The sequence below is a fragment of the Malaclemys terrapin genome, chromosome 1, assembly GCF_027887155.1.
Source record: "Malaclemys terrapin pileata isolate rMalTer1 chromosome 1, rMalTer1.hap1, whole genome shotgun sequence".
NCBI lineage: Eukaryota > Metazoa > Chordata > Testudines > Emydidae > Malaclemys > Malaclemys terrapin.
In genome coordinates, this window is record NC_071505.1 from 276,289,432 (window position 1) to 276,316,310 (window position 26,879).

The window sequence follows — 26,879 nt, forward strand, 5'->3', positions numbered from 1 at the left end:
ACTATGAATAGTAAGTCCTGACTCCTAATTAAAGAGTCTAACTCTCTTTGCCATTTAGAAGCTTTATTATTTCAATGCTCATCAACCTAGATTAGATAACCCATCAACCACTAAAGAAAAAGCTTATTTTTCATTTTTGTATAAGTGAAGGTATACCTTATAGTCCATTTAAAAAAAAATCCATATTCAAATGATCACTTCTAAGGCTACAAATTGCTTTTTGCCTTATTTTGTCAGTATTCTGAGTCTCTGAATCCATGTTTCCCTGCTCTGTTTCATAGGGAAATCAAATTGGTTTTGTGATGCATTAATGTTTTATACAATATTCCATAGAGAACATTAAATAAAAAGAAAAGAAAAAGGTTGACCTCTAACACCTTCACCCATTTCTTATGTCAAACTGGGAAATGTTGAAAGCCCTATATGGTCATAACCCTTCTATCTAACTGTGACCCCCCCTTAACATTAAGCAGGTGACTCGATTAAACATAAATCAGGCATAAAATGCCCTGCATGAGGCAGCACAGTGAATCAAGCAAATTATCAAATGGCAAAACTCATTCTGTGCTCTGGGCAATGTAAGCTGCCAGCACTTATACATCAAAACTTCACTCAATGTAAGATTGATTTTATTTTATTTTGTTTATTTTAATTCCCTTTAGCATGCTATGTTACTCCTGTAAAATGCTGTCTGCATCATTAGCTTCCTAAGAAATGCTTTTCTTTTCTAGCAAAGGCTGATCACAATCTTAAGCAAAGAAATCTATGACTACATATGCTATAGTCTGTAGTGCATGCTAGTAGAGCTGGTGTGTTGTGTAGTTGTACTGAAACTCAAGCTTCTGTGACTGTATTGATTTGCATGTGTGTGTGTGTGTAACTTTATCAAAAATATGAGCACCAAAGGAATAATGTAATAAAATTGAAGCACGGTAGCCATTGAGGATATTTTCCAGTTCCAGTAAAGATGTTGGGATTAAAATATGTAAGTCCAATCTTAAGGCTGGAATGAATTTTTATGTAAGATGATACATGTCTTCCTTTCACAGTGCTTTTTATGCTGCCTTAAAACATGTCAAAATAATCCCCAGCAGAGGAGCCTAAAAGGAATGTCAGCTCTGTGGTTATGTAAATTGAACTGAGTGCTTTACAGCAGGTTTAAGATTTTTATAACTCAAAAGTTGTTAACAGCCAGCTGGTTTGTATCTGTTTTTTATGGTTATTCTTGTCATATGCAGCCTCCACAATTTTTAATTATATTTTATGGTATGTGTTTTCCCTCCTCTTGAATCCCAGAGCCACTCTTTGCTTCAGATGATATTTTCCACTGGGAAGAGAACAAGCATTGCTTTGGGACTCCATCATTAGAAATACTGTTGTATAATTACTTATCGGTAACAGCAAAGAGTGTGAATATCATGGAACTCACCATTGCAAATATGTAACTTGCTGTTCCAGTACAGAAATCTATATAATTTAGCATGTCTAGTTAGTAAATTTTGCCTGCCGCCCCCAGCTAAAAATAAATAAAATGATGATCATGCCTCTGTTGTCTTCAATTTAAAAAAGCTGATTTACAGTTTTTATTGTATTCATCATGCAAATTAATCTTTGCTTCACAGTTCAGTTCTGAATGCATGCTTTGTATTTAGAAGATTTGATTACATTGCATGTTTGAGATCACAATTCATTTTGTATCATAGTTTGCAGAAATACTGTATTTATAGTGTAATGAATATAATAGAAGAACTGGATAAGATTGCTATTTTTTTATTATTCATAGCAATGTACTTCAAGAGGTGGCTTTATTCATAACTGGAGATACGGTAATCGTAAATATCCAAAAGAGAATATCCTTTTGATGGAGTTAAAAATAACTATTTCTCCTTTACCAAAAACACACCAAAAGAAACAAAATTACAGAAAACCCTGTGACTTAAAACACTACTTAAAACAATAGACCAAGAATATTTAGTTATACGTTATGGTAGATGCATTACCAGAAAGTCCTTACTCTTGAGTATTTTACAGCACTTTGATAGTGTTTATCCCTTCAGTGAAATGAAACAGACTGATCTCTAATTGTTTTTAATGGCAACTCCTCCTATTGAAACACCTCCTCTCATTTTGGATCTAATGATATAAGAGCTGGAGTCTTAAATAATTAATCATGAATGTAGAGCTGCCTTGGAAATGCTTAGCGGATTCAGATACTTTTTAAGCATCAACACCACATGAATACACAAGATTATTAATTTTTTGTTGTGCTTTGTGGGAGGTATGTGAAAATTAACACTTGCTCATTAGTTACAGCATACAGTAGACAAATACCTGCAACCAATCCCCATTTAAAAGTGTGTATCATGCAGTGTGAGGAAACCATGTGTGCGTTTGTATTATATTCAAAACATTGATTTATGTAATCCAATTTCATTACTTTAACAGGCTAAAATCAATATAAGTATTATCATCAAACTTAATATCTTCAGACATTATGACTCTGTAGGACTACTTGTATTACACAATATTATCATATTTAAGCTTTTGAATGTTAAAGATTAGGGAATGTTTATTTTGACCCACTTATGCTGTAATAGCTAAGAAATGTATTCAATGTTTTTGGCACTGTGGAATCCAAATGTCCTTTTGTACTGAATTTGGCCTTAAATTATTTTATGGAACTACAATAGTTGCGCCAAACACTAAATATAAATTCATATAATACAGGTGTGTAATGTTAATGGTTATACATTGAGATAATACCAACTTAATATTAAAAATGACAGAATATATTAAAGAAAATAAGTTAACTAAATAATAGTCAGGATTGATCCTCAAAACCAGTTCTCTTTTAAAACTTAATTTTCCATGTGGGTGAAGTATGAAGTCTAAAAGGGATCCTGGCTCCATTCAAGTTAATGGGAGTTTCTTCATTGATTCCCCCCAAGGATTTCCCTAATATTCTTCTTTCTTTAACTGATCAATGAAGAAAAAACAAAATAAATTTCAACTTGCAGCATTTGCCCCATAGACTGTAACCAGAACAGGAATACTACCATAGGCAGTGGTGCATGTACACAGGTTTATTGTCCTTACCATGCCAGAAGAAATACAGGAGGCAGTGGATTTGGTTTAATTAGACCACAACTTTATTCACTTAAAATATCTGTGAATGCCCGGCAATAAATTGTGCAGGTCATCATTAGTTCTTTAAGTGTTTCCCCCTACTTGGTGGCAGGGGACTGCCATTAACTGTCCCCCTTCCAAACCTGGTGCCAGCCAGCCAGTTGCAAGGCCCCACAGCCCCTCCCACTTGTGTAATAGTAAGGGAGCTGGCACAAATTGGGAGGGGTTTGATCCCTTCTGTACTGGACATTAGGAGTCCTAAACCTCCCTTGCCCAACTTCCTTAAGGGATGCATTCCTCTAAATATCCTTCCAATCCATTTTGTCTGACAAACATATGCTTTCCATAATGTGTACCTGCACTGGACATCTGACACATTTTTTAGTTACTAAATTGCAACATTTTAACCTAATCTCCCTGCCTACTCCACCAGGTCCCTGACCAGCTGTGGGGATGGTGAAAAAACCCACCCTGCCTAGGCCAGTCTGGCAGTGAGGGAAAAATTCCTTCCCAGCCCCAAGGAAAAAAACAACCAGCATCATGCCCACTTGATTTTACTTTGATTCAATGGGAAAGAGGGTAGAATAAATACCCCTCTTGACTGGTCACCAGGAAGGGCACTACCCCCCTCCTAGTCCAGCCACTTCCTGTTCCTCCCTTTTTTGTCCAGATAAATTTTCCCCTTCCTCCTCCTCTGCCTACAATAGCATAGGGGCCTCTATATATGGGCAACAACTCCTTGTCTTCCAGCCAGCCAGGCACTCACCGCATATAGTTGCAGTGAACTCATTTGTCTGGATTGAATGAGATGTTTTCTATGTTCTTTCATGAAATAATTCGCTGCTGCATTGATTAGTTAAAGAATAAACAGAGAACCATCAACTTTATACCTACAAGGAAAACCACTTTTAAGATAAGTCACTTTTGAAGATCTACAAAACTATGATTTTAGAACTTAAAGCTCCTCTCCCCTCTCATCCCCCAATCCCAGGTCAGTCTACCAGAGCTAGATCTGTTAACCTTCCAGGCATGCTGCAAAGCCAGTCTTTACTTCTCTCTTCTCTAAGGATGTTGAGAATGATGTGAGGTGAGAGAAATATATTTATGGATTGTCCTTGATTTGTTTATTTTGTTTTTTTTTTTTAATTTATGGGATGTGAAGAAATAAGTAATGTGAAGAAATAAAAGGAACTAATCTTTCCTCACAAACCTTGTGCAACTTCCATTAGCTGTTCTGTGTATCTTGAGAGATACTCATACATCTCAGTTGTCTCCAGGATTCAATAACTTCCTGCCTTTGAACTGAGCTTCTGAAAAATAAGGGTTTTTAAATGTCTTAAAATTTACTTACAGATAGTCTGCAAGTAGGTTTAGAGAGCCCAAATCTGTGCTGTAAATCTGAAGTAAATCACTGACTCTCATTTAATTTATTTGTGGAACACCCAGCTCTGGGAGCAGAACTTGACTCAAGCCCACCCCCCTTTAATTAAGGACTACTGGCTTCCTTATTTGGGAGTACTGTAGCTTCATTTAGCATTGGATCTGAAACCAGCTCACCCTGGTGATTCTAGGATCCTCATGATCATAGCATTTTAGCACTTTATATTAATGATCACTAAGAAGAAAATACAAATAAAAATATTTATTTTCTCATAGTGTCCTTGAACACAAGGTCATCTGGGGAACAAATTCTCACACGTTTCCTCCTACCTGAATAGATTAGAAATTTGTTAACTGATCACATTGTTCCTCTTTCCAACTCATTTTATACTGTGTGATAGTTTTATGGCACAATTAGATTAGAAAATAATTTTTTAAATCTTTAATATCCTGTTTTGCAGAATGCAGTTTCCTTCACATTCAACAAAAATAATTAATCACATTTAAAAAAAAAAAACATTATTTTCCTTCTTGATAACATTTCAATGATTCAGAAGGATTGTATTTTGTATTCCAGCAGAGCTAATGATTACCAAGTAGTAACAGGAGGACAGAGAATGTCTGGTTTCAATAAAGCCCCAACCACCATTCAAGGAATTTAAGATTCTTCATGAAACATCTTACAGTGAGAAACGTTTACATATTTTTGGTCATTCATAGAAAATTATTAAAACCTCCACTGTGCCCCTCCCTGCATCAGACTGTAAATGAATGGAACACAAACATCATTTTTTAAAAAAATAGTCTAAATTCTAGAATCCATTAAGTTTTAGGGTTTTTTGTTTTTGTTTTTTAAATCTTAACTATATTATTTAGGTTATTTCGTTTGAGGTAATAGCTTTTATTGGACCAACTTCTGTTGGTGAAAGAGACAAGCTTTTGAGCTTACAGAGAACTCTTCTTCAGGTCCAATAAAAGCTATTACCTCACTCACCTTGTCTCTCTAATGTCCTGGGACCAATATGGCTACAACAGCACTGCAAACAGCATGTTAAAGAATTTTTCTGTACTTGCTGAATTTAGGTGCCATTTGAAAGCAGTATAAAAGATGCTCTGTGCATTTTTAGAACCAATGAGTGCACAGTTTATTTTCAACTATTGTCTCAACCCTTAGACAAGTTTAGTTATAGTACTAATCCACCACTTGTCAGAGGTGGATTTAGAACAAGTGCTAACAAAAATATTGGATACTTTTCTTTTTAATAGTTTTGTGCAAGCATTAAGTAATTTATCCTTACAACAAACCCTGCAAGGGTGAATGATATAATTTCTACTTAAACATGGGGGAAACTGAGAGATCAAGTGACTTACCTGAGATCATACAGCAAGTCCAGTGGTAGTTTCTGTATTAGAACACATGAATCTCTGCATTAAAGTCATATTTTTGTCCCACTAGATTAGTCTACTTCTCAATGATTGAAGTAGGATTTTTCTGACACTTCATCAGATACTGCCTTGCCAATTGATTTTTATCTGTTCTCAGATTATTTTTACTCCCAATTATGAGTTGTTATAACACAGAGAACAATTGCATATTCTGTGCATAGTAGAAAAACAAAACCAAATAAACCTGTGCAAGTAATTTGGGTGTCATAACTCCATGTGTGTGTAGTTACAGGACAGTCATATAGTAATGATTTTCTAGTATTTCATTTACTGAAGATAAATCAGAAGAAAATGGCATCCAGGAAAATAAGGCAGACCATCAGCTGCCTAACCCTGTGACTGACCTAGAGGCATCTCTAAAGCTGCCAAAATAACTGTTTATGGAATCTGTCAAGAAGCCAAATGCTGCTGGAAAATATATCTTCCATACTTTTGCATCTGGATCTAGTATCTGATGAGAAAATGAGGTGAACATGTGGTACAGTGTTCTTGGGTAAATGGTGTCCTGCAATCCACCATCAACTACAAAAATATTGGCACTGCACTTAGGATTTGCCACTGTTAATACTTGTGCAAAGATACTAACACTAATAAAGGAATTATCTTTTTGCACACATCTAGGAAGCTTGTAACATAAACTTAGATCTGACAGTTTATTTTGTTGGTGTTACCTACTAGGCACCTGCAACTGCTGTAGGTACCAACTGTTTGTTTGAGGTTTTTATTATTTTTATTTTATTGTATTTTTAAATTTGTTATTATTACATCATTGAGTGTGAATGGCTGATACTCTAATATTATTCACAGAGACAGTGATGTCATTGACATCTATTATATAAAAATGGCAGCTTCTCCAATTATTAAACATTTACATAAATAATTTATTTAAATTATTGTGTAATTTCTGTGTATATTCATATTTCCTAGCTTCCTGTATATAATAGGGCTCTCTTTGAGGTAATCTTTTTTTCTATAATGCAATCATCCTACAGTACAGTACATTCCTCATTTTATATCCTTAGATATGAGCATGTTAATTAGTTATAGTTGAAAGGGCAAAACAAACAAACAAACAAAAACCCTCCATTTAATTTTGGACAAAATTTTGGTGCTGTGAGTACTTTCTTTTTAAGAAACATCTGAAAGCACAGAAAATCTACTTGTCAAAATTCTGATTCATAAAACTTTGTGAACACAGAAGTTAATGGTACCATGTCACTTTCTAAATGTCTCCTTTGTAGGTTGGCAATTGAGAATGTCAGCACTATAGAGAGAGACAAAATTATAAACACACTTTTCTGATATGGAAGAATTTTGGATTTGAGTATGGTACTATGTTTTGCAGAAATTAGGGATTCCACAGATGGTGCAGGGTTGTATGTAAAATATTGTTGTCTGCCAGCACAGAATCATACAGATTCATCCATCAGTCAGAATAACTCCTACTGTTCTAAACACCAACTTATACTATACTGCCCATTGGTTTCTGTGCAGTTTAGATTAAGCACAGCTTCTTGAAGAAATGCAGACCACAATTCCCTCTCAAGCTGTCATTATAATAGTAGTTCTGTTTTGCCAAACACAATAGTTTCACTCAGCCCTAGTGATCTGGATCATTTGATAAGTTGGACACAAGCAAACTATGTGTTTTTAAATGGCTTAATGTAAATGTATATATCTAGGAACAAAGAACATAGGCTATACTTATGGAATGGGGGACTCAATCCTGGGAAGCAGTGACTCTGAAAAAGATTTGGGGGTCATGGTGGATAGTGAGCTGAACATGACTTCCCAGTGTAACATCGTGGCCAAAAGGGCTAATGCAATCCTGGGAAATCTCAAGTAGGAGTAGAAGTTATTTTACTTCTATATTTGACACTGGTGCAATCACTGCTGGAATGCTATGTCCAGTTCTGGGGTCCACAATTCAAGAAAGATATTGATAAATTGGAGGGGATTTGAAGAGCCACGAGAACAATTATAGGATTAGAAAACATGCCTTGTAGTGATAGACTTGAGCTCAATCTATTTTGCTTAATAAACAGAACAGTAAGGGGTGACTTGATTACAATATCTACCTGGGGGATCTACCTGTAAATATCTACCTGGGGAACAAATATTTAACAATGGGTTCTTCAATATTGCAGAGAAAGGTATAACACAGTCCAATGGCTGAAAGTTGATGGAAGACAAATTCAGACTGGAAATAAGGCAAAGATTTTTAATAGTAAGAACAATTTACCAAGGGTCCTGGTGGATTTTCCATCATTGAAAATTCTTAAATTAAGATTAGATATTTTTCTAAAATACAGGCTCTAGGAATTATTTTGAGGAAGTCCTATGTCTTGTATTGTACAGGAACTCAGACTCAATTATTGTCCCTTCTGGCCTTGGAATCTATGATTTCATGGAGTCAATGAATCCATGAATCCAAGCTTGGAGCAGACATATTCCATGTGACCCATGTGTCCACTCAAAAGTCCCCATGCAGTTTGAATACTGCAAATGCACAATGAACTTCTTCAGTCATTGACAGAAATGTGGCTAAATTTTATAGCATCTATTTTCAACTGTAACTGCATCAAAAATTAAATTAAATGTTTATATAGTCTATCACAAACTAATTCTCATTCTTACAAAATGGCTACACATCATTACTGAACAGCTTAACCGTCCTAGTATAAACACCAATTCTTAATAGTAATTACAACAGACAGTCCACTCCTACTCTTTCTTGTGCCATTAGCCCTTCCTCTCCCTAAATGCCAATGAGAAAGGTGGTTTTGTAGCATGTCCAGAAGGTTGGTGTCTGGGTTTTGGTGGATCACCTGGAGAAGCAAGTTCTAGCATCAAAGGTCTTTAAAGGCAGTCCTGCCCTTTAGAACTAAATTGAGTCCTGAGTAAGCACCTCCACTGATTGCAGCTGTGGCAGCATAGTATGGGAGAGGGTCAGTCCTTGAGGCAACCATTTAATGTTTGTAGGTTTAGAACCAACACCTTGAACTCTATTCAAAAGCTTATTGGCAATCATTGCAGATTATAAAGCTACAGTGTAAATGCTCCTTGTGAGATGTTCTGATTTATAAGCTGGTAGCAGCATTTTTGCTTCATTTTCTGAATGATCTCATGTATAGCAATCTAATCTATAAGTCACAAAAATGTGGGTAATTATGGCAATGTCCACATACCAATGAAACGGTAACTCTCACACTTTCCTTGCCATCTGCAAGATGTGAATGTTTATTGAAAAGATGCATGCACTCTCTCAAACAGGGTGCTGATAAGCTCTTTGTCCGCTGTTCAGGTTGTTTCTTCCAACTAACGATATTACTTCTGTTTTCCTGACTCAGCCTCAGCCAGCCACTCCTCATAAAACTCCCAAACTCTTACAGACATTGGACAATCCATTTCATAACACTAGCCAGGTTGGTTGTGATGGAGATACTGGACTATAAGATTGATTTGCAGCCAAATATTATCATTATGTATTTGTACAACTCTTAACCATGTGGTAGGTTCCTCAGAGATATGATAAAGGAGTACCTGCTCTGAGTAGTGTACACCTTGGAATTTAGACATGATATAACTAATGAGGGGAAGACACAAATGATGGGGATGGGTCAAGAGAGCTCATGTCCGATCATTGTCTCATATGCATATTGAAAGGGAGGAGGGAATAATTTTGAATAATCAATACATTTGAGAAAATCATGGTCTGCTGATGGACAATTCACAAACAAAAAAGGAGACAGAATTAATCAAATTATTTGTTGCAAATTATGCTCCCAGTTCCACTTGTAACTAACTGAAAGATTTTTCAAAACAGTGTATGTGCAAAATGTGTACTGCCATCAGACACTGCTGCCTTCACATTCTGGCCATTGTCTGATGCTACTAACTCAGGTGAGAAGTGCTGACATCAACTCTGTTCTGATGGATTCTATCATCTCCAATATTGCTAGCAATGTATGTGTGATTTCTCAAAACTACACATGCATAGCATGGCATACTGGTAGTTTCTACTGCTGCCAGAAATGATCTTGTGGTCACCAATGTCCATATATTCAGCATACTTTGTACTGGTCCATTTGTCCCTAGTGAGGTGGACCACTGCACACACGTTTATTGATTTCAAAGAGTATAATAGCTTTTTTGGAGTATTTATGATCTGTTATGTAAACCTGAATTTAGTATAGTATTGCACTTTTCCATGAATGTTGTGACATGAATGCAGGCAGGAGTTAAAAATACTATTATGGGAAAAGTTACTGCACATCTACTATAACCCATATTCAGATATTAATGACATATGTATTTTAAATACCAACATTTCTTAGTTCCCATTTTGGTTAAGGGTCTTCAAAATTTCATTCTATAGTGACGAAGCTGTTTTAAGTTACAAAATAAGAGCATTTGGTAATCTCAGCCTATAATCATCCTATATAGAATTCTTCTTGACATCAGAGGGAGTTTTTTATGAAGACATTTATGATGGCAGGATCAGGTTCTCAGTCTAGAGCATAAATATATAGCTGAGGTATAATTCCTGACAATTGGTATTTATAATAAAAAATATAGCACTATGGTATGTCGTTAAGATTATTCAAATGTTGCACTATTCATCATGACTTACTGCTACTTTTAGTACCATTATTCCTTACACTGCAGTCCAAACAATTCAATTTTACCAAAGTTCTAGGAGAAGATATACATATAACATTGTGCACTTGGCTAGCTGCATCATACATTTTTTAAGGGTTGTTTCGTTTTTTAATCTTCCTCTTATGCATTACTTATTGACCAATGCCAGAGCCAAGATAATGGGCTAGATGGGATAGGACTTTGGACTTGAATTTGGTATTCTAGTTTGCAGATGGTAAATGGGCCAGTAGGATTTTAGACTTTACTGTGCTGTTCCACTTTGCAAAAAGAAGGATGCATAGATGGTTGAGGGTTGTCTGCAAGACGCTACTATTTTGCCTGCCAGCATAGAACTACCTAAAGTCAGTCAATATAACACCTACTGCTTTAAAAGTTCTATCTAGTCCAGTACCTTGCCTCTGGTACTGCTCTATACATAATAGATCAGAGGAAGATTAAAAAAAACAGACATACCCAAAGCCCTAATGCAGCCAACTTTCAACACTGTAAGTGAGTGGGGTAAAAATATCTCCTGACCCTTGTAAGGGATCAGTTTATGTTCTGAAGCATGAGATTTGACTACCTTTATATCATTGTGTTAACATGTGAACATATTGCCTTGAAACAATCAATAGTTTTCCTTGTTAAATGGAATTTTCCTATAATTAAAATGCTCAAGTGTATCTTGTGTATCAATACTGTAAACAGGGAGATACAAATAGTAAAGTATTGTAGCTGTAGAAATGGTCAGCATATTTTCAAGGTTCATGTCTTCTCTGGGAAGAATGATTTACTAAATACTTGCAACATTTTCTGAACTTCTCTTTGCAATTAAATTTGTAACAATGTTTTTGGCTAGGTTTTCTACAACATTCAGTGTAAGAGATCTTGAAATTATGTCAAATCTCTATCATATTTTCAGCTACACATAAATGTGACAGAAGAGGAATTGAGATGGTTCTTTAGTGATGGATATTAATTCTTGCAGTATATATCCAACTTTTTATGCTGCTAATGAATTGTCTTACACAAACTTCCTTTAAAAATCCCATTAAGTAGTAGTCTACATTTTAGTTGTCTGCTGAGGATGTACTAACACGTAGCTGTGATCATATTTCATCTTAGTTGTGCACGTAACTGCTTGCATCCCTTCTTAAACTTTGCATTCTTATGCTCCTTCCATGTACTTGTATTTATGAGTGAGTAATGCTGCTTTCCTTTGTTGGGAAGGGCAAGACCCTGAAGAACTTTTGTAGCTCACCATCCTTATGCATGATTTAACTAGAAATACTCTGTACTTTCCTTAAAGACTGAAAAGTTGTTTTGGCCCTGATTTTACGTTGTGTAGATGTAAGAGAACTGCTGTTTCAGTGTGGAGCCCCATTGCACATAATGAGGCCAATTGCATGCTACAAAATCCAGGACTGGTATGTTGTGGTCTAGAGCTAAAATCCCAGCCCTGAGTCTACCAACATTTATGCAAATAAGTAATTTAAATTTAAATGTTACACATATGAGTAGTCCCATTGCAGTCAATGGGACTGTTCAAGTGAATAAAGTTACTCGCATACATTAAGAGTTTGTGGGATTGAACCCATAAATTGCAGGGAGACATACTTCCACTGGGCCACCAGACTGCCTCAACAATGTTTAGATATTAGTTAATTAAAGAACTGTGTACCATTACACCAGGATCTGTGTCAAACTGTGGATTAGGTTAAAAAAAACAACAAAAGCTCCTGGTGATTGAAAGATTATGAGTATTTAGCTACATTACTGCTGTTACAGGCATGAACATGTCCTTTCAGTATTTTTGAATTGTAGCAATGTTACAATTAATTAATTATGTCCATCTAGCTAGAAATTAGACTAAAGTTAAAGAGTTTTAATAAATCCTTTTGATTTTTCTTGATCTCCTTGACTGCGTAAGTATAAATGAAATATATTTTTAACTAGACTCATTTAAAGAAAGTGCTGTAGTTAGTCAAATGTAAGAATGTTTTTTAATCAAGAAAATTCATTACATGTCAATAATCTCAGTTGTATCTCTATCATGATATTCATATTTTTAACCAGTAGTAACAGAAAGAATAGTACTATGAAATCATAAGAGAATGCACACAAAAAAGCAGCGAGGAACTTCTGTTTGCAACATTTATGGGGAAGTTGTTCCCATAATAAATCATTTTGTTAAATAAAAGCAATTATTGTGTTCTAGCAATGCAAATGTAAAACAGAAAATTTGTCTATTAACATCACTGTGTCAATGTATAAACAGCACTTTTTTTTTTTAATTTTATAAAACATTTGGCTAAAAAGATTTTGCACCAGGGTTCAATACCTACAGAAAACATTTTTTATATTGTTCAAAGCTGACCTTTTTTTTTTTTTTTACAAAGGTTTTATCTGCACTTTTTCATCTGTTTAGAAGCATACATTTTTGGTTAAGAAATTGAAGACAATCTCTTTGTCTTTTTTTTTAAGCTAGAGAGGTTGAGATAAAAAAGAATGCCTGCTTTAAAAGTCACACATGGCTGTAATTTAAGATTTTTTTTTACCTCATTGTCCATAACAGTTGAAAGAAACCTTCAATGAAAGTTTATTAACTAGGCCAATGCCTGAGGCAATAAAGGTTCATTTATTACCAGTTTCTTGGCTGTTTTTCTTCTTCTATTTTTCAGTTAAACTCATAGCGTAAGATAATACTTCACAAAATTAAACCTTTGACCTTCTGTAGAGTTAAGTCTCCTTTGATTAGATAAAGTAACAATTTATGGTCCGGCATGAGGTTGCACATGAAATGAATAATGCAACAGATTGAATGAGGACTGAGAATCTATTGCTTTTGAAGAGATGACTGTTGTTTAAGAAAAAAAATGTTCTCACTTAATTGTATTGTTTTGATTCTGCATGCACGTCAGCAGTATTTCAAAATGTTCTAAGAAAATTCAGTAAAAGTTAGGCCAGCACATCTACGCTATATTGTTTATTTCTGCCAAAAAATACTTTGAACTAAAATCAAGTTCACAGATTGCAAAAAAAATGTTAAAGCTGAAAGCTTTCAGTATTTATTATGGTATTGTAATTGACGATTTCACCTTCAACTTTAAGAATACAAATGAATGAAATCATAAAACTGAACAATTTTGGGGAATAACTGCCCATCGATTCTGAAAATGGAATATACTACTGATGAGGGGATTAGGTTTTCACTTTATTTGCTGAATAATTTAATTTTTCTCTGAGCAGCTTCTATTTTTAACAAATGAACAGCTATATAAAGATCTCAGATCAAGTAATGAAATCTTAACATTTCTATCAATTTTATTTTTAAAAATATATATAAGGGCATGCTCTCCTGACTATTTTTAAGCAAAATTGCCTATATCCTTCTAAAAGGATTTCTGGATGGGACAAAGATGGCCTTTAAAGTGGTAACTACTCACTTCTAAATTAAAATTATCTGTTTCTCTGTAGTGGTAGTACTAATTGTTTGGACGCTTGATGACTAAAAGCAAAAGGGGATTTGAAATCTTGAAGCCTAGTTGTTGACATTAAACTCTTTTCTGCCTTATTTGTTTGTTTTAAATGCATTAGCCATGCATCAAAATTCATAATGCAACTTAAATTTAGTTACAGGAAAAACTTGATTAGATGTGGTTAAAAACAGATGGCCTGATTCCCATCTTGCTTACAGCAATTTTTTAAGTCTGATGACTTCACTGAGTTACTTCAGTGTATGCAAGATGAGAATTGGCCTACAATTTGTAGAATTTTAACAATTGATTGAATTTCTCTAAACACTTGCTGTGGAAATTTAAGTAAGATACTAATTATTAACCTTTTAGTCATCGTTACCCTCTAATTACTACAGCAGTCATTTTTTAACTGTTTGAAAACAGATTGGATGAGCAGTAAGAAATGTAAATCCAACAGGGGGAATGTACAGTTATAAAGTCTGATGGAGAATTCCTTGATCACTCAGAAATTGTAGTTATGGGAGTTTTGGGTGTGCAAAGGATGTTGGGTTAGGTTGGACTGATTCATAATGTTTAACAAAAAAAAAAGAAGTGTGGGTTACTCTTAAATTCCAACCAACTGCCTAAATAATTTGAAGTGGAAAAAAAAAAACTTCTGCTAAGATTTAATGTATTTTAACAGAACATTTGAGTACAATCTAAGGCTTCCCATTCTGCAGCTTGTTCTGTGTAGTCAGACCCTTGTCCTAGTGCAGAGCCCCCATTGCTTTAAGTATCCTCCATCATAGAACATAAGAGCCTAAGTTTCTGATACGGCTTTATTCAAAATCAGTGGAAAAACTTCCATACTCTTCAGTTGGGAGTGGGATAATAGGTCACTTGGTACGCCTATACAGTGAGTGGCAGTGTGTTTCGGAGCCTGGGTTAATAGATTCGGGCTTGCAGGTTTGTGCTACAGTGCTGTGTAGACACTGAGACTCTGACTGGAACTCAGGCTCCAACTTCAGAGCCTGAGCTCCAGCGCAAGCCACAATGTCTACACAGCTGTTTTTAGTATTGTAGCATAAGCCCTGTGAGCCCAAGTCTGTTGACCCGGGCTCTGAGGCTTGCTGTTATGGCCTGCTGCTCACTGTGTAGATGTATCCTTAGAGCCTCAACCTGCACCATTGAAGTCAATGGGAACTTTGTCATTAACTACAGTAAGCTCAGGATCAAGTCCATAGACTTAAGTCCTGTATTTCTTACTCAGGCAAAACTACCACTGTGCCTGACTATTGCCTACATGATCAAATCCTAAATTAGATCAAGAAAAGAAATTATTTTCAAGTCAGTGCAGCTGAAATAAACTTAAAGAAAAAGGATTAAGTATTAATTTGAAATATAGAAAAGGCCTCTATCAGAACTTAGAAAAGATTTGGATTTCTTCCCACAAGATGGATAAAATATTTCTGTATGCTGAAATGAACTTTCTAGCAAATAGAGGGAATGAAATGTAATACCAGCCATTGACAATTTTTTTTTTTAGCTTTTTACTTGTTCTATGATGCCCGAGGTGAGATGGCGTGAAAATGCTAAATAAAATCCTACAAACATTGGGTGTAAACTAAAAAACAAACAAACAAACCCCCAAAAGAAACCTTTGCAATTAGTAGATTGAAAGGGTCATGTAATTAAAGAAGAGACACCAAGAATTACACAATTCATTTACCTGTCTTCTATAATAGAAACAGTATTTCAAGTTTTCCCTATATAATTCTGTAAACATCCATAAACAAATCTGTATTGCTGTGCTATATGTCTGTCTGATTCAGTTGTCAGTTATTACTTTAGGGCTTGACTCTGGAATCCTTACTCATCCAAATAGTATTTTCGCTAGTAGTCCCACTGAGTTCTCTGGAAGTATGTGTGCGAGGTCTACTCAGATGATGTACAACAGTGTGTACATACAGTCTTTGTATTTTGTACTGATTTGATTGGTTATAAACTGCTCACATTGCCAAAACTAGAATTTGGATAAATCCTTCCTAAGCAGGCAGGAGCACATGTGGGAGGGCAGTAGCCTGTGTCAGACATCATCACTGGTATCAACTTGGATACTCTTGAATAAACTTGCCAGCACAGTTGTCAACTTTCACAATAAGCCAAAAATCAAGCTAATCCCATTTCAAAACAAGGACAAAACAAGCCAATACCTAAGAACCCCAACACTCTATGTGACTAGGTCCCCAAGGTGTGCAGTCTGGGACTGTGGTGGACCCGCTGTGCATCCCTGACTCTCTTCCCCTCTTGCCCCTGCTTGCCGAAGCAACAAGCTACAACAAGCAACAAGCTACAAGCCCAGCAAGCTACAAGGCAAAAACTAGTCAACAAGCAACTCACAAGCCAATTAAGCCAACCACAAGCCCGATTTCTGCGGGTTTTTTTGCGGGTTTGGCAGCACAGTGGGTTGTTCTCCTGAGTATCTTGCTAGAGAAGGTAAACTGCATTTCTAAGGTCTCCTGCCAGGAAGAAGTGATTCTGAAGTCTTTGGCTTGGTTCATTCATTTCTGTGCCCTGGAGTCCCACATGTAATAGGCCAAATTTTGGTCTCCTCATGAAACGCTGCTGACTTATGTGGAGTTGCCTGGGTGTAAATGGGACCAGAATTTGGCAGGAAAATGCTGCGGATTATATTTGGTAAAGGAACTAAAAAGCACGTTGGTTAAGATATTGAACAGCTATGAACACCCAACAGGCCAAAGCGGCCTAGCAGTTGCACAGCACACCAAACCCCTAAAGCCCCAAATACTGACAAATGCTGGACACCAGACTGTGGAATGTGCTGTGACTCCATGGCTTCCTTTTTCTGAGCTGAAGATTGAGCTTTCACTAAGCAATACTTTTCCTTTTCACCCAATGACAAAACATGTCTCTTGCAACCAGGTACCAATCCTGCATGTCAAATGCATCCTTTCCAGTCCTGTGCTTGAGTTTTGAAAAAAAAAAAAGATGTTCTCCTATACCGCTCTCTGTGAAACCTTAGTGACTGTCTGGATTGTTCCATAACCTTTGCTTGTAAGATCCATGTGCCAAATATGACTATTTAAATTTCTGCACCTGCCCCTTTTGTCCAGTCCTGTGAATTGCTGTTCTAAACCAGCTAAGAGCACTGAAGGAGATTACAATGTGTTCCCCCAGAGACCAGGAATTGGCAATTATTTCTTCCAAAGATGGTCTAATTAGTTAATAATACAAATAAACATTGCAGCTAATTTCTCAGTTTCCAGACCTCTTTACCCCACTTAGGTAAGAGATTTTCCAAATAGCCTTGGCATTAGTATGGATTAAAAATTCAAATTGCATTTAAATTTACTATTATGTTTTTAAAACACATTGCATAATTATGACAGCAATTACAAACTGTGTAATTATTGGAATGTAGCTCTTTCCAAATATGTTTATTTTAAAATATGTATGATTCCAAGAACATAAAATTGTACTGATGATCAACATTTGAGTGGCAGAAGGGAGAAGGGCTTTGTAGAAAGAGATCATTCACACTGTTTCTTTTGGTGGTCTGCTTCTAGCTGAAGTTAAGACATGAGCTCCTACTGAGGCTTGCAGAGCTTTCAATTGAGTTATAATTCAAGCTCACAAAGCTCTTACACGACACCTTGAACAGACTTTTGCCGATGAGTCTATAGGAACTGTCAGGAGCAAGAAGATTACTTCAGGACCATGATTGTTGAATTGAACTTTACTTTTTGATGTTTTGCTTTTTGAATTAAATTGTTGGACAAGATTAATTGCACACAGTGAGAGCTTTAAATGAATAGCTGTGTAAAGCATTAAACTTCTAAGTATGTCTCATGGGAAAAAAAGCTAGAAGGTTTAAATGAATAAATGTATTTAATGCATAAAATGTCTAGGCTAATTTTTTAATTCCTTTGCTAACATCTTTTATTGAAAAAAACATACTTTATTCATCCATCTTAGTTATATTGCTGTGGTTGTGGTAATTTAATATTCCTGCTCCTTGCTAATCTTCTGGTTCAACAGAAGTAAACAATAGGTTTCATAAATTAAAAATACGCTTTTCAAAACATGTTTCTAAAGATAAAAAACAAGGCTGTAAACATTTATGACTGAAACAAACTAGATTGTTCAAATCCTGCCATGATGTATCATGTATATCAATATGGCACTGATATCAGTTAGAATGCAAACAAGGTTTTAAATGATGTCCCCCTTCATTTCAGCTGGAGAATCCGCTTTACACCATCTGCCTATCAGATGGTTAGGAACCAGGACTGCGTATTAATGCCACATGTTCGATTTTCCTCCCTCTTGTAATGGTTAGATTCATATTGCTAATAGCTGTGCATGAGCACTGTCGATGAAATTTGTGTGACGGTGGAGTGATGAGATAGTTATAAAGCTGCCTGTCTTACTGAATAATCAGCAGGAAGAATGCCAGACATAAACAGCTTATCAATTTTAGAATATTAATGATAATTGCCATTGACTGGAGTCTATTGAGTATTTTGACATGTTTCTTTAACTTTTCAAACAAATAAAGTAACTTATTATTTGAGCTATTGAATATCCAATATAGTTCTTTTCCATTTTAAATTGCCTTTAAAGGTGACATTTGGTCATCTAATTTTTGGAGATGCAATTTGGATAATGAAAAATGTGGAAGTACTATACTGTACCCTTACTTTAATCTCTGCATGGCTAGGAAATTCCCAGGCAGCTTGGTGTAAGAGAGTAGGGATTAGTTTGGTGGGGGTGGGGAGAGTTAAACAACAATTTAAGACATTTCTTGCCTCAACTTGAATCATATTTTCAGAATTTCAAACAATGGAATAGTAGCTGCTATTTTGCAGAATTGTACTCTCTGCCCTTTTACAGTACATTTGAGAGTTATCTCTGGAGAGGACTTGAGATAAATAGGGCCCTCTGTTGGGGAGAGACCTTGTCTTGTAACAGTGGTTGGAATACATCATGGTGCAGATGGTTGGCTCACGATCTTGCATGTGATCTTGCACTTATGTCTCAGATTGTGGTTATGAAAGGTGTGGAGAGCAGAGTGACAGCACAGGAGTAGTTGTGCTAGAGTGGAATTACTTAGGGGACAGACTGTGCTGCAGTCTTGAGCACTATCCTCAGCTTAGTGGATTTCCCCCCCATCTGAACCCTGTGCATTCATCTGCATTAACCCTGGTATTTTTGGGTTTCCATGGGTGAAGTGAATTTGATTCGGTAGCAGGTTCATGCTTAAAATTAGCAAAGTGTTCCTGAATCAGTCAGCTGTGCAATTATGTAAGAGAGAGAATGAATATAGGAGTTCAAATTCTGTCTTTATTTTTTCCCCCTTTTTAAGAGAAAAATATGACCACAAGCAGAGTTTTGGTAACATCAGTTTAACAGCTCAACAGTATGTGTTTGAGATTTCTAGTCCTCACACAAAAGCCTTGACCAATTCTAGAGAATAGCACTGGAAGAGAATAGGGTTGCATATTGGGGTATTCTGATGCAAAAGAAAATTTGTATTCATTAGGTATGCTGTATTTGGACTTTTTTGGTAAAAGACCGTTCTTTAAAGACACTAGCTATAGCTTGACAATGGTATTAAGAAAAAGGAAGTGTAGAATACTGCGCTGTATAACAAACACAGGATACAAATGTAAGTTCAGAGGTGCATCATCCCTTTTCTGTGGCTTAATTTAGGAACCGTAACCAAATCTGTATAATATATAACTTCATATCCTTCCTCTAAGATAAAAATATCATTGAAAAGCATCCATGTTATTGTATTAGTCAGATCTGAATATGCAAGCTTCATAGTAGTAGTAAATATTAAAACAGGTTTATGTCTGTTCACCTTGTTCTTTGATATTTGACATTTGGACTCTTTCCTACTGCCTGAATAGCAATTTGGTAACTAATATTGATATAACTATACAGAAAGTAATTATAGTGTAATTTATAATTCCACCAACACTTGGAGGCATTAAGAGACCCCTCATTAGAAACAGCAGTGGTGGTAGCAGGGGGTTCTCCAATATTTACTCCAGCAGGCAGGGGTTATCTGCTTGCTTGGGCAGGTGGGCTGGGCCTGTGCTGCACTCTTCTCTAGCCCAGACCCTCCTGCCCAGAGTAGTGAGTTGTGGAGTTAACTCCCTTTTGAGATGTGTGAAGCAGTTCACACCTCAGAGAAATAGTTTAAGGCTGTCTGCAGACTCAGGCAGCCATCACTGTATTAGTTAAACTTGGATGCTTTTCTTTGCATCCAGGAGGGCTAGAAACTTACTTAAAAAGAAAAACTGAGATTTTGCCCTCATCACTTGTTTCCAGGTGCTGGGACCTAAACCCAACCCTGTAGTACCTTTGCTTTGCTAAGGGGGAATAGGACCCCCATCTCTGCCTATTAGATCCAGGGTGGGATTGGGAGAAACCAGATACATGGAGAAGTGTAAGGAGTGGACAGAGCTGTGCCTGCCACCGCTCCCCAACACACCACACAGAAGAAGGGGGCTGGTGCAAAACAACGGTGAGGATGCCGCCACTGGTAGAGGGCAGTGGCAAAATTCTTCCTTTGCAGAAGCAAGAGGGGAACAGGAGAGGAACTGTGAGTCTGTGAATTAAAATTTCTCCCCTGGGCTTCTCATGGCATGACAAAGCTATGCACTGCCCCATACTCAGGGCACTGGACAAAGGCTGAATGTGGTGTGATGAAAGCAAATTGGGCAGTTCTACCAATCATTCTTGACAGTATCAGTACCAGCTCATTATTACAATATAGTGTTTCACAAATATAGCTAGATGCAGAGATTTTGTCTGGAGCTGGAGAATTTGTCATAGGAGATGTAGAAATTGGGATGCCAGAGGTGGCTTGGGAATTAAAGGAGTTACACACTTTGTGTGAGGTATCTCTGGTAGATGCCTTGAGGTCTAAGCCTGCTTGTAGGATTGTAAATAATTATATATATTTTTTCCTATGATCTACATAGCTAACCTTTCCTTTAAGAAAGCTATGGCTGTTTTAGTATGCCCCATTTAGTCTGCTAGAGTAATTTGGAATTTTATGTGAGCTCAGGGAGAATGGCTTAATTGTGAATATAACTTATTAGTCATGAATATGCTATTCAAACTCTATGGCCCTGATTTTTAGCTTGTCCTCCAGTGTTTCAAGTGTAGTTTTGCATCCAAAGTTTATTGCAGGTATATTTATTTACACTCACATTTGTACCTAAATACATGGTTTGCTGGCGAAGTTAGGCTTCTAAATGGGCATGTTTGTAGCTGCAGTTGTATTCTGACTAAAGCAATTAGAGACCAATTTTGTGAATTCACGTGTATATAAGTAACTATTTACATAGTATGTTATGCATTTTACATTAAAAAGTAAACAGTCTCCTAAGCAAATAAGGATGGATATTATTCAGTATTATCCTCTGCTAATTATGTAGTAAATGATGAAGGAAGAGTAACAGTTTCAAGCCCTACACTAATGAAGAGTCATAGTATAATGTATATTAAGTTTCATTCATATTTCTTTGTAGGTCTGACAGCAGCAGCTGCAGCAGCAGCAGCTGCTACCAATGCAGCCATAGCAGAAGCAATGAAAGTGAAAAAAATCAAATTAGAAGCTATGTCCAACTATCATGCCAGTAATAACCAACATGGAGCAGAGTCTGAGAATGGAGATCTGAATTCAAGTGTTGGTAAGTTTCGGAAGTGAACATTACATACATACATGCCAGTAATGTACCAATTTCTTACTACAGTGATACCCTTTCTCCCCCTCCTCCCCGGACCATTAAACCTTTGATTTGGGGAAAATTTGGCACATTTGCAGGCCACTTTTGTGCATGTTTAGCAATATTTTATAGCTGACCTTTACAGAAGCACTCAGCATTGTTGTTACTATTATAAGAACATCCTTTCCTTTGTAGGATGCTACTTCAGACCCCAGTTAATATTTTCCATGAAGGAAAGCAGTTTGATTGCTAAGAGTTCATTTTTCAAAGCACAGGTATGGTGACAGATGAAGGTATCAGAGCGAAATTTAACCATGTCTCCTACTCACTCTACCGGGTATCGACTTTAGGTAATTCAAACCAGTTGCTTGAAAGCAAAATATTTCACAGTTTCAGGTGCCCTGTGACAAAAGGAAAACATACCTACCCAATAAATTATTACCATGCTTTACAAATAATCTCCTATTTTAATAAACATATTCTTAAAACATTGTTAAATGAGTTTTTTTCTGTTTCTTAAACAATTATTAGCAACTTCTGTTCTTTCAAAAAAGGAATTGTTCCAATACATTATATGCATTTCTCTGGCAAGTTTGTTTTGATAAAACACACTTCAAAGCTAGACTAACTTTTTTTGTTGATTAAATCATATGCATGTTTCTGCAATAAAATGGTTTGTTTTGCCTTTTTATTGTACTGACTCCTTTTATCACGTTGAGACAGTACTAACAAGACAACTCAGCAGTAGTAATTCAGTGACTAAAATGTATGTTCAGAATACTATATTCAGGATAAGCATATATAGAAATAAAATGGCTCTTGATGGTTCAGTACATTCCTTTCCCCTCCCCATATTCTTTATATCTTTTGAGATTACTCTTAAGGATAAAGAGTTGTCTAGCAATAAATAAAAGTGGCTGCATGCTATCCAGATCTTTTGAAGAGCCTAGGGAAGCCCACAAGAGCCAATTGGCTAGACTTTTCCCCCATCTCCAGCCAATGGGAAGGTGGTTGACCCAAGGCGGGAGCATCCAGCCATGCGTGCTTTCTCATATCCCCTCTTTCTGCACGGCATACTTCCACTGCAGATGGATCAAAGCTTCACCCCCTGTTGATTTCAGGGGAGGGGTATTTCGTTCATTCAAAATAAAAATAGGTGACTACTGTTTCTGTATATTTCTGCATGTACTTATAGTCTACTTATATAAATATAGATAGAGTGGGGACTGCAGTGCCAAAACACTCTGGCCATTTTTTTTTAAACCACAACAAAATGTATACTTGAAAATTCCTATCAAGAGAGTGTCAGGTTTTTTTTTTAAATAAAGAACTGCTCTAGGAGCAGAGAAAAACCACCACAGCACTTCGGAAAGCTTCTCCAGTGACAGTGAAGAAGGAGGCCCCAACTAGTGTGCTAGCCAGAAATACCAGCAATGACCAGAGCTGTAGGGAGTGAAAAAAAACAACCTGTCTTCTTGGCAGGAAGTCAGGGGTGAGTAAGAGGAAGGCAGTAGCAGAAATTTGAAAGCAGGGGAGATGCAACAGTGAATTGGGAAGAGCAGGTGGCCCTCAGAGAAGCAGAGGAAAATGGGGCAGTGAGGAGGAATGTGAGGGTAGCATTACCAGCTGGCAGGATGAAGAGGCAGTAATGGATGTAGGAACGTGTGGATCTTGAATGCAGGATTCAGATGCATACATTATATGAAGTAATACATTCAAATATTATGCTATGGGACTAATCCTGTTTAGCAGTTCTACAGACTAGTTCTTGTTTGCCTATGGCACTGTAGAAGTTAGTAATAGTTAACAAAGTAAATAGAATACAGCTTCTGTGGGACAATAGTTAAGGAGATGATTTGGGATTAAAAAAATGAATTGTTTTTATACTCAAAACTAGCAAATATGGAAGAATAATTTATAGACTTTCAGTATGTTAATCAAAAGTGATCAGTCAAGTTATTTCTGTAGTAAATATGTACTACTGTATATGTAAAGCAGAGGTGGCCAAACTTACTGATCCTCCAAGATGCATACGATAAACTTCAGAAGTTTGAGAACCGGGCGCACCTGCTCGAAGCTTCTGCCCTGCTGCAAAGTGGTGGGGCTCGGCGCTACAGCCCCACGGGAGGCACCTGCCAGTGCTCAGGGCTTCAGCAAGCGCGCGGCTGAAGCCCCGAACCCGGGCAGGTGCCTCTTGTGGGGAAAAGCCCCTAGAGTCCCTCCCCCAATCTGGTAGGTGGAGAATGGGCTGACGTGGGGGGTTCCGTGAGCCACACTTTAATTGTAAAAGAGCCACATGTGGCTCACGAGCTGCAGTTTAGCCACCTGATCTAAAGTAAGGCTTTTAATTGCAATTTTTTGAATGCTTGTGTACTGTTGACAGACCCCGGTTGTTGGTGGGCAGGATTGAACCGGGGACCTCTGGAGCTTAGTGCATGAGTCTCTACAGCGTGAGCTAAAAGCCCAGTGGCTGTTAGTTAAGAGTTTAGAGCAAACTCATTAATCTCTCTCTCCAGGTGGTCTCGGTGCCACTAGATGGGACAGAACACCACACCGAGGAGATGTGGGGGTTACACTTGCTAGTCCCTTAGCATTACCAAAGTACAGAATGAAACGCTTCCTCAACCTTGTTGCAATGAATAGTAACATTCTAATTTCTCCCATGTCTTCACGAAAATCTCTGTGAATGTAGTATGCCTAGTATACTATCATCTGCTATATTATATCTGCTCAGGGCCTCTTGGTTCAGGACTTTGTTTACTGTTTAGCATGGCTTACCTAGTGTATAGCATCACATACATGTATGGATTTATAGAAATAAAAACTCGAAATTATACTAGATCAATGAGTTACAGATAAAAAAAAACCTCTAACTAGGTCATCAGAATAAACCATAATGGCTTAAAAATAGCCATTATACTCTTGTGTCAATGATAGTTGCCCTGGCCTGATGGATGCTCCTAGATGGATGCTATGCTAAGAAATATCAAGCAGGCTTCGGCCGAACTATTGTAACTACTGAGGGAAACTTTTAGAGGCACAAATGGAATGCAGTAGTCTAAGATTGACTGTCAGTGGGAATTAGATGCCAAGTTGCCATGTGTGCCTTGAAAATCTCTCCCATTATAACCAGAACCTGTATTTTAAAATGCGACAAAAAGTCCTGTGGCACCTTATCGACTAACAGACATATTGGAGAATAAACTTTTGTGAGTAAACACCCACTTCGTCAGATGCATGTAGTGGAAATTTCCAGAGGCAGGTATAAATATGCAGGCAAGAATCAGTCTAGAGATAATAAGATTAGTTCAGTCAGACAGGATGAGGCCCTCTTCTAGCAGTTGAGGTGTGAACACCAAGGGAGGAGAAACTGCTTTTGTAGTTGGCTAGCCATTCACAATCTTTGTTTAATCCTGAGCTGATGGTGTCAAATTTGCAAATAAACTGAAGTTCAGCAGTGTCTTTTTGAAGTCTGGTCCTGAAGTTTTTTTGCTGCAGGATGGCTACCTTTAAATCTGCTATTGTGTGTGCAGGGAGGTTGAAGTGTTCTACAGGTTTTTGTATATTGCCATTCTTAATATCTGACTTGTGTCCATTTATCCTTTTATGTAAGGATTGTCCAGTTTGGCCGATGTACATAACAGAGGGGCATGGCTGGCATGTGATGTCGTATATTACATTGGTGGACTTGCAGGTGAATGAACCGGTGATGTTGTGGCTGATCTGGTTAGGTCCTATGATGGTGTCGCTGGTTTAAATATGTGGGCAGAGTTGGCATTGAATTGGCATGGATTGGTTCTGAGTTAGAGTTACTGTTGTGCAGTGTGTGGTTGCTGGTAAGAATATGCTTAAGGTTGGCAGGTTGTCTGTGGGTGAGGACTGGCCTGCCTCCCAGGGCCTGTGAAAGCGAGGGATCACTGTCCAGGATGGGTTGTAGATCACTGATAATGCGTTGGAGAGGTTTCTTTCTTGGGCTTGTCTTGCAGCAGGAGGCTTCTGGGTACACATCTGGCTCTGTTGATTTGTTTCCTTATTTCCTTGTGCGGGTATCGTAGTTTTGAGAATGCTTGGTGAAGATCTTGTAGGTGTTGGTCTCTGTCTGAGGGGTTGGAGCAAATGCGGTTGTACTTCAGCGCTTGGCTGTAGATGATGGATCATGTGGTGTGTCCAGGATGGAAGCTGGAGGCATGACAGTAGGCATAGCGGTCAGTGGGTTTTCGGTATAGGGTGGTGTTAAAGTGACCATCACTTATTTGTACCGTGATGTCTAGGAAGTGGACCTCTCATGTAGATTGGTCCAGTCTGAGGTTGATGTTGGGGTGGAAGCTGTTGAAATCAAGGTGGAATTCTTCCAGAGTCTCCTTCTCATGGGTCCAGATGATGAAGATGTCATCAATGTAGCATAGGGAGAGAAGGGGCATGAGTGGACGAGAGCTGAGGAAGCGTTGTTCCAGGTCAGTCATAAAAATGTTGGCATATTGTGAGGCCATGCGAGTGCCCATAGCGGTGCCACTGGTCTGGAGGTATATATTGTCACCAAATTTGAAATAATTGTGCCTGAGGATAAAGTCATAGAGCTCAGCAACCAGTTGTGCTATGGCGTCATCAGGGTTACTGTTCCTGACAGCTTGTATTCCATCTGTGTGTGGGATGTTTGTGTAGAGAGCCTCCACATCCATGGTGGCTAGAATAGTGTTTTCTGGAAAATCACCAATGCATTGTAGTTTTCTCAGGAAATCAGTGATGTCACAGAGATAGCTGGGAGTGCTGCTGGCATAGGGTCTAAGTAGAGAGTCCACATATCCGAACAGTACTTCAGTGAGAGTGCCAATTCCAGAGATGATGAGTCCTGGATTTCCAGGTTTATGGATCTTGGGTGGTAGATAGAATAACCCTGGTCGGGGCTCTAAGGGTATGTTGATTTGTTCCTGTGTTAGTGTAGGGAGCGTCCTGAGTAGATGGTGCAGTTTCTTAGTATATTCCTCAGTGCGATCTGAGGAAAGAGGCCTGTAGAATTTGGTATTGGAGAGTTGTCTGGCAGCCTCCTTTTGGTAGTCAGACC

General features: G+C 37.5%; 1 protein-coding gene across 7 annotated transcripts in view; it reads left to right on the forward strand.

The window, feature by feature from the left end:
• DACH1 (dachshund family transcription factor 1) overlaps positions 1–26,879 on the forward strand; it is a 475,022-nt gene that overhangs the window by 220,464 nt on the left and 227,679 nt on the right. For all 7 annotated transcript variants that reach the window (XM_054013430.1, XM_054013459.1, XM_054013449.1 and 4 more), the window contains exon 3: positions 21,620–21,781. In XM_054013430.1, the coding sequence (XP_053869405.1) occupies positions 21,620–21,781 (162 nt within the window). The remainder of the gene's footprint in view (positions 1–21,619; positions 21,782–26,879) is intronic.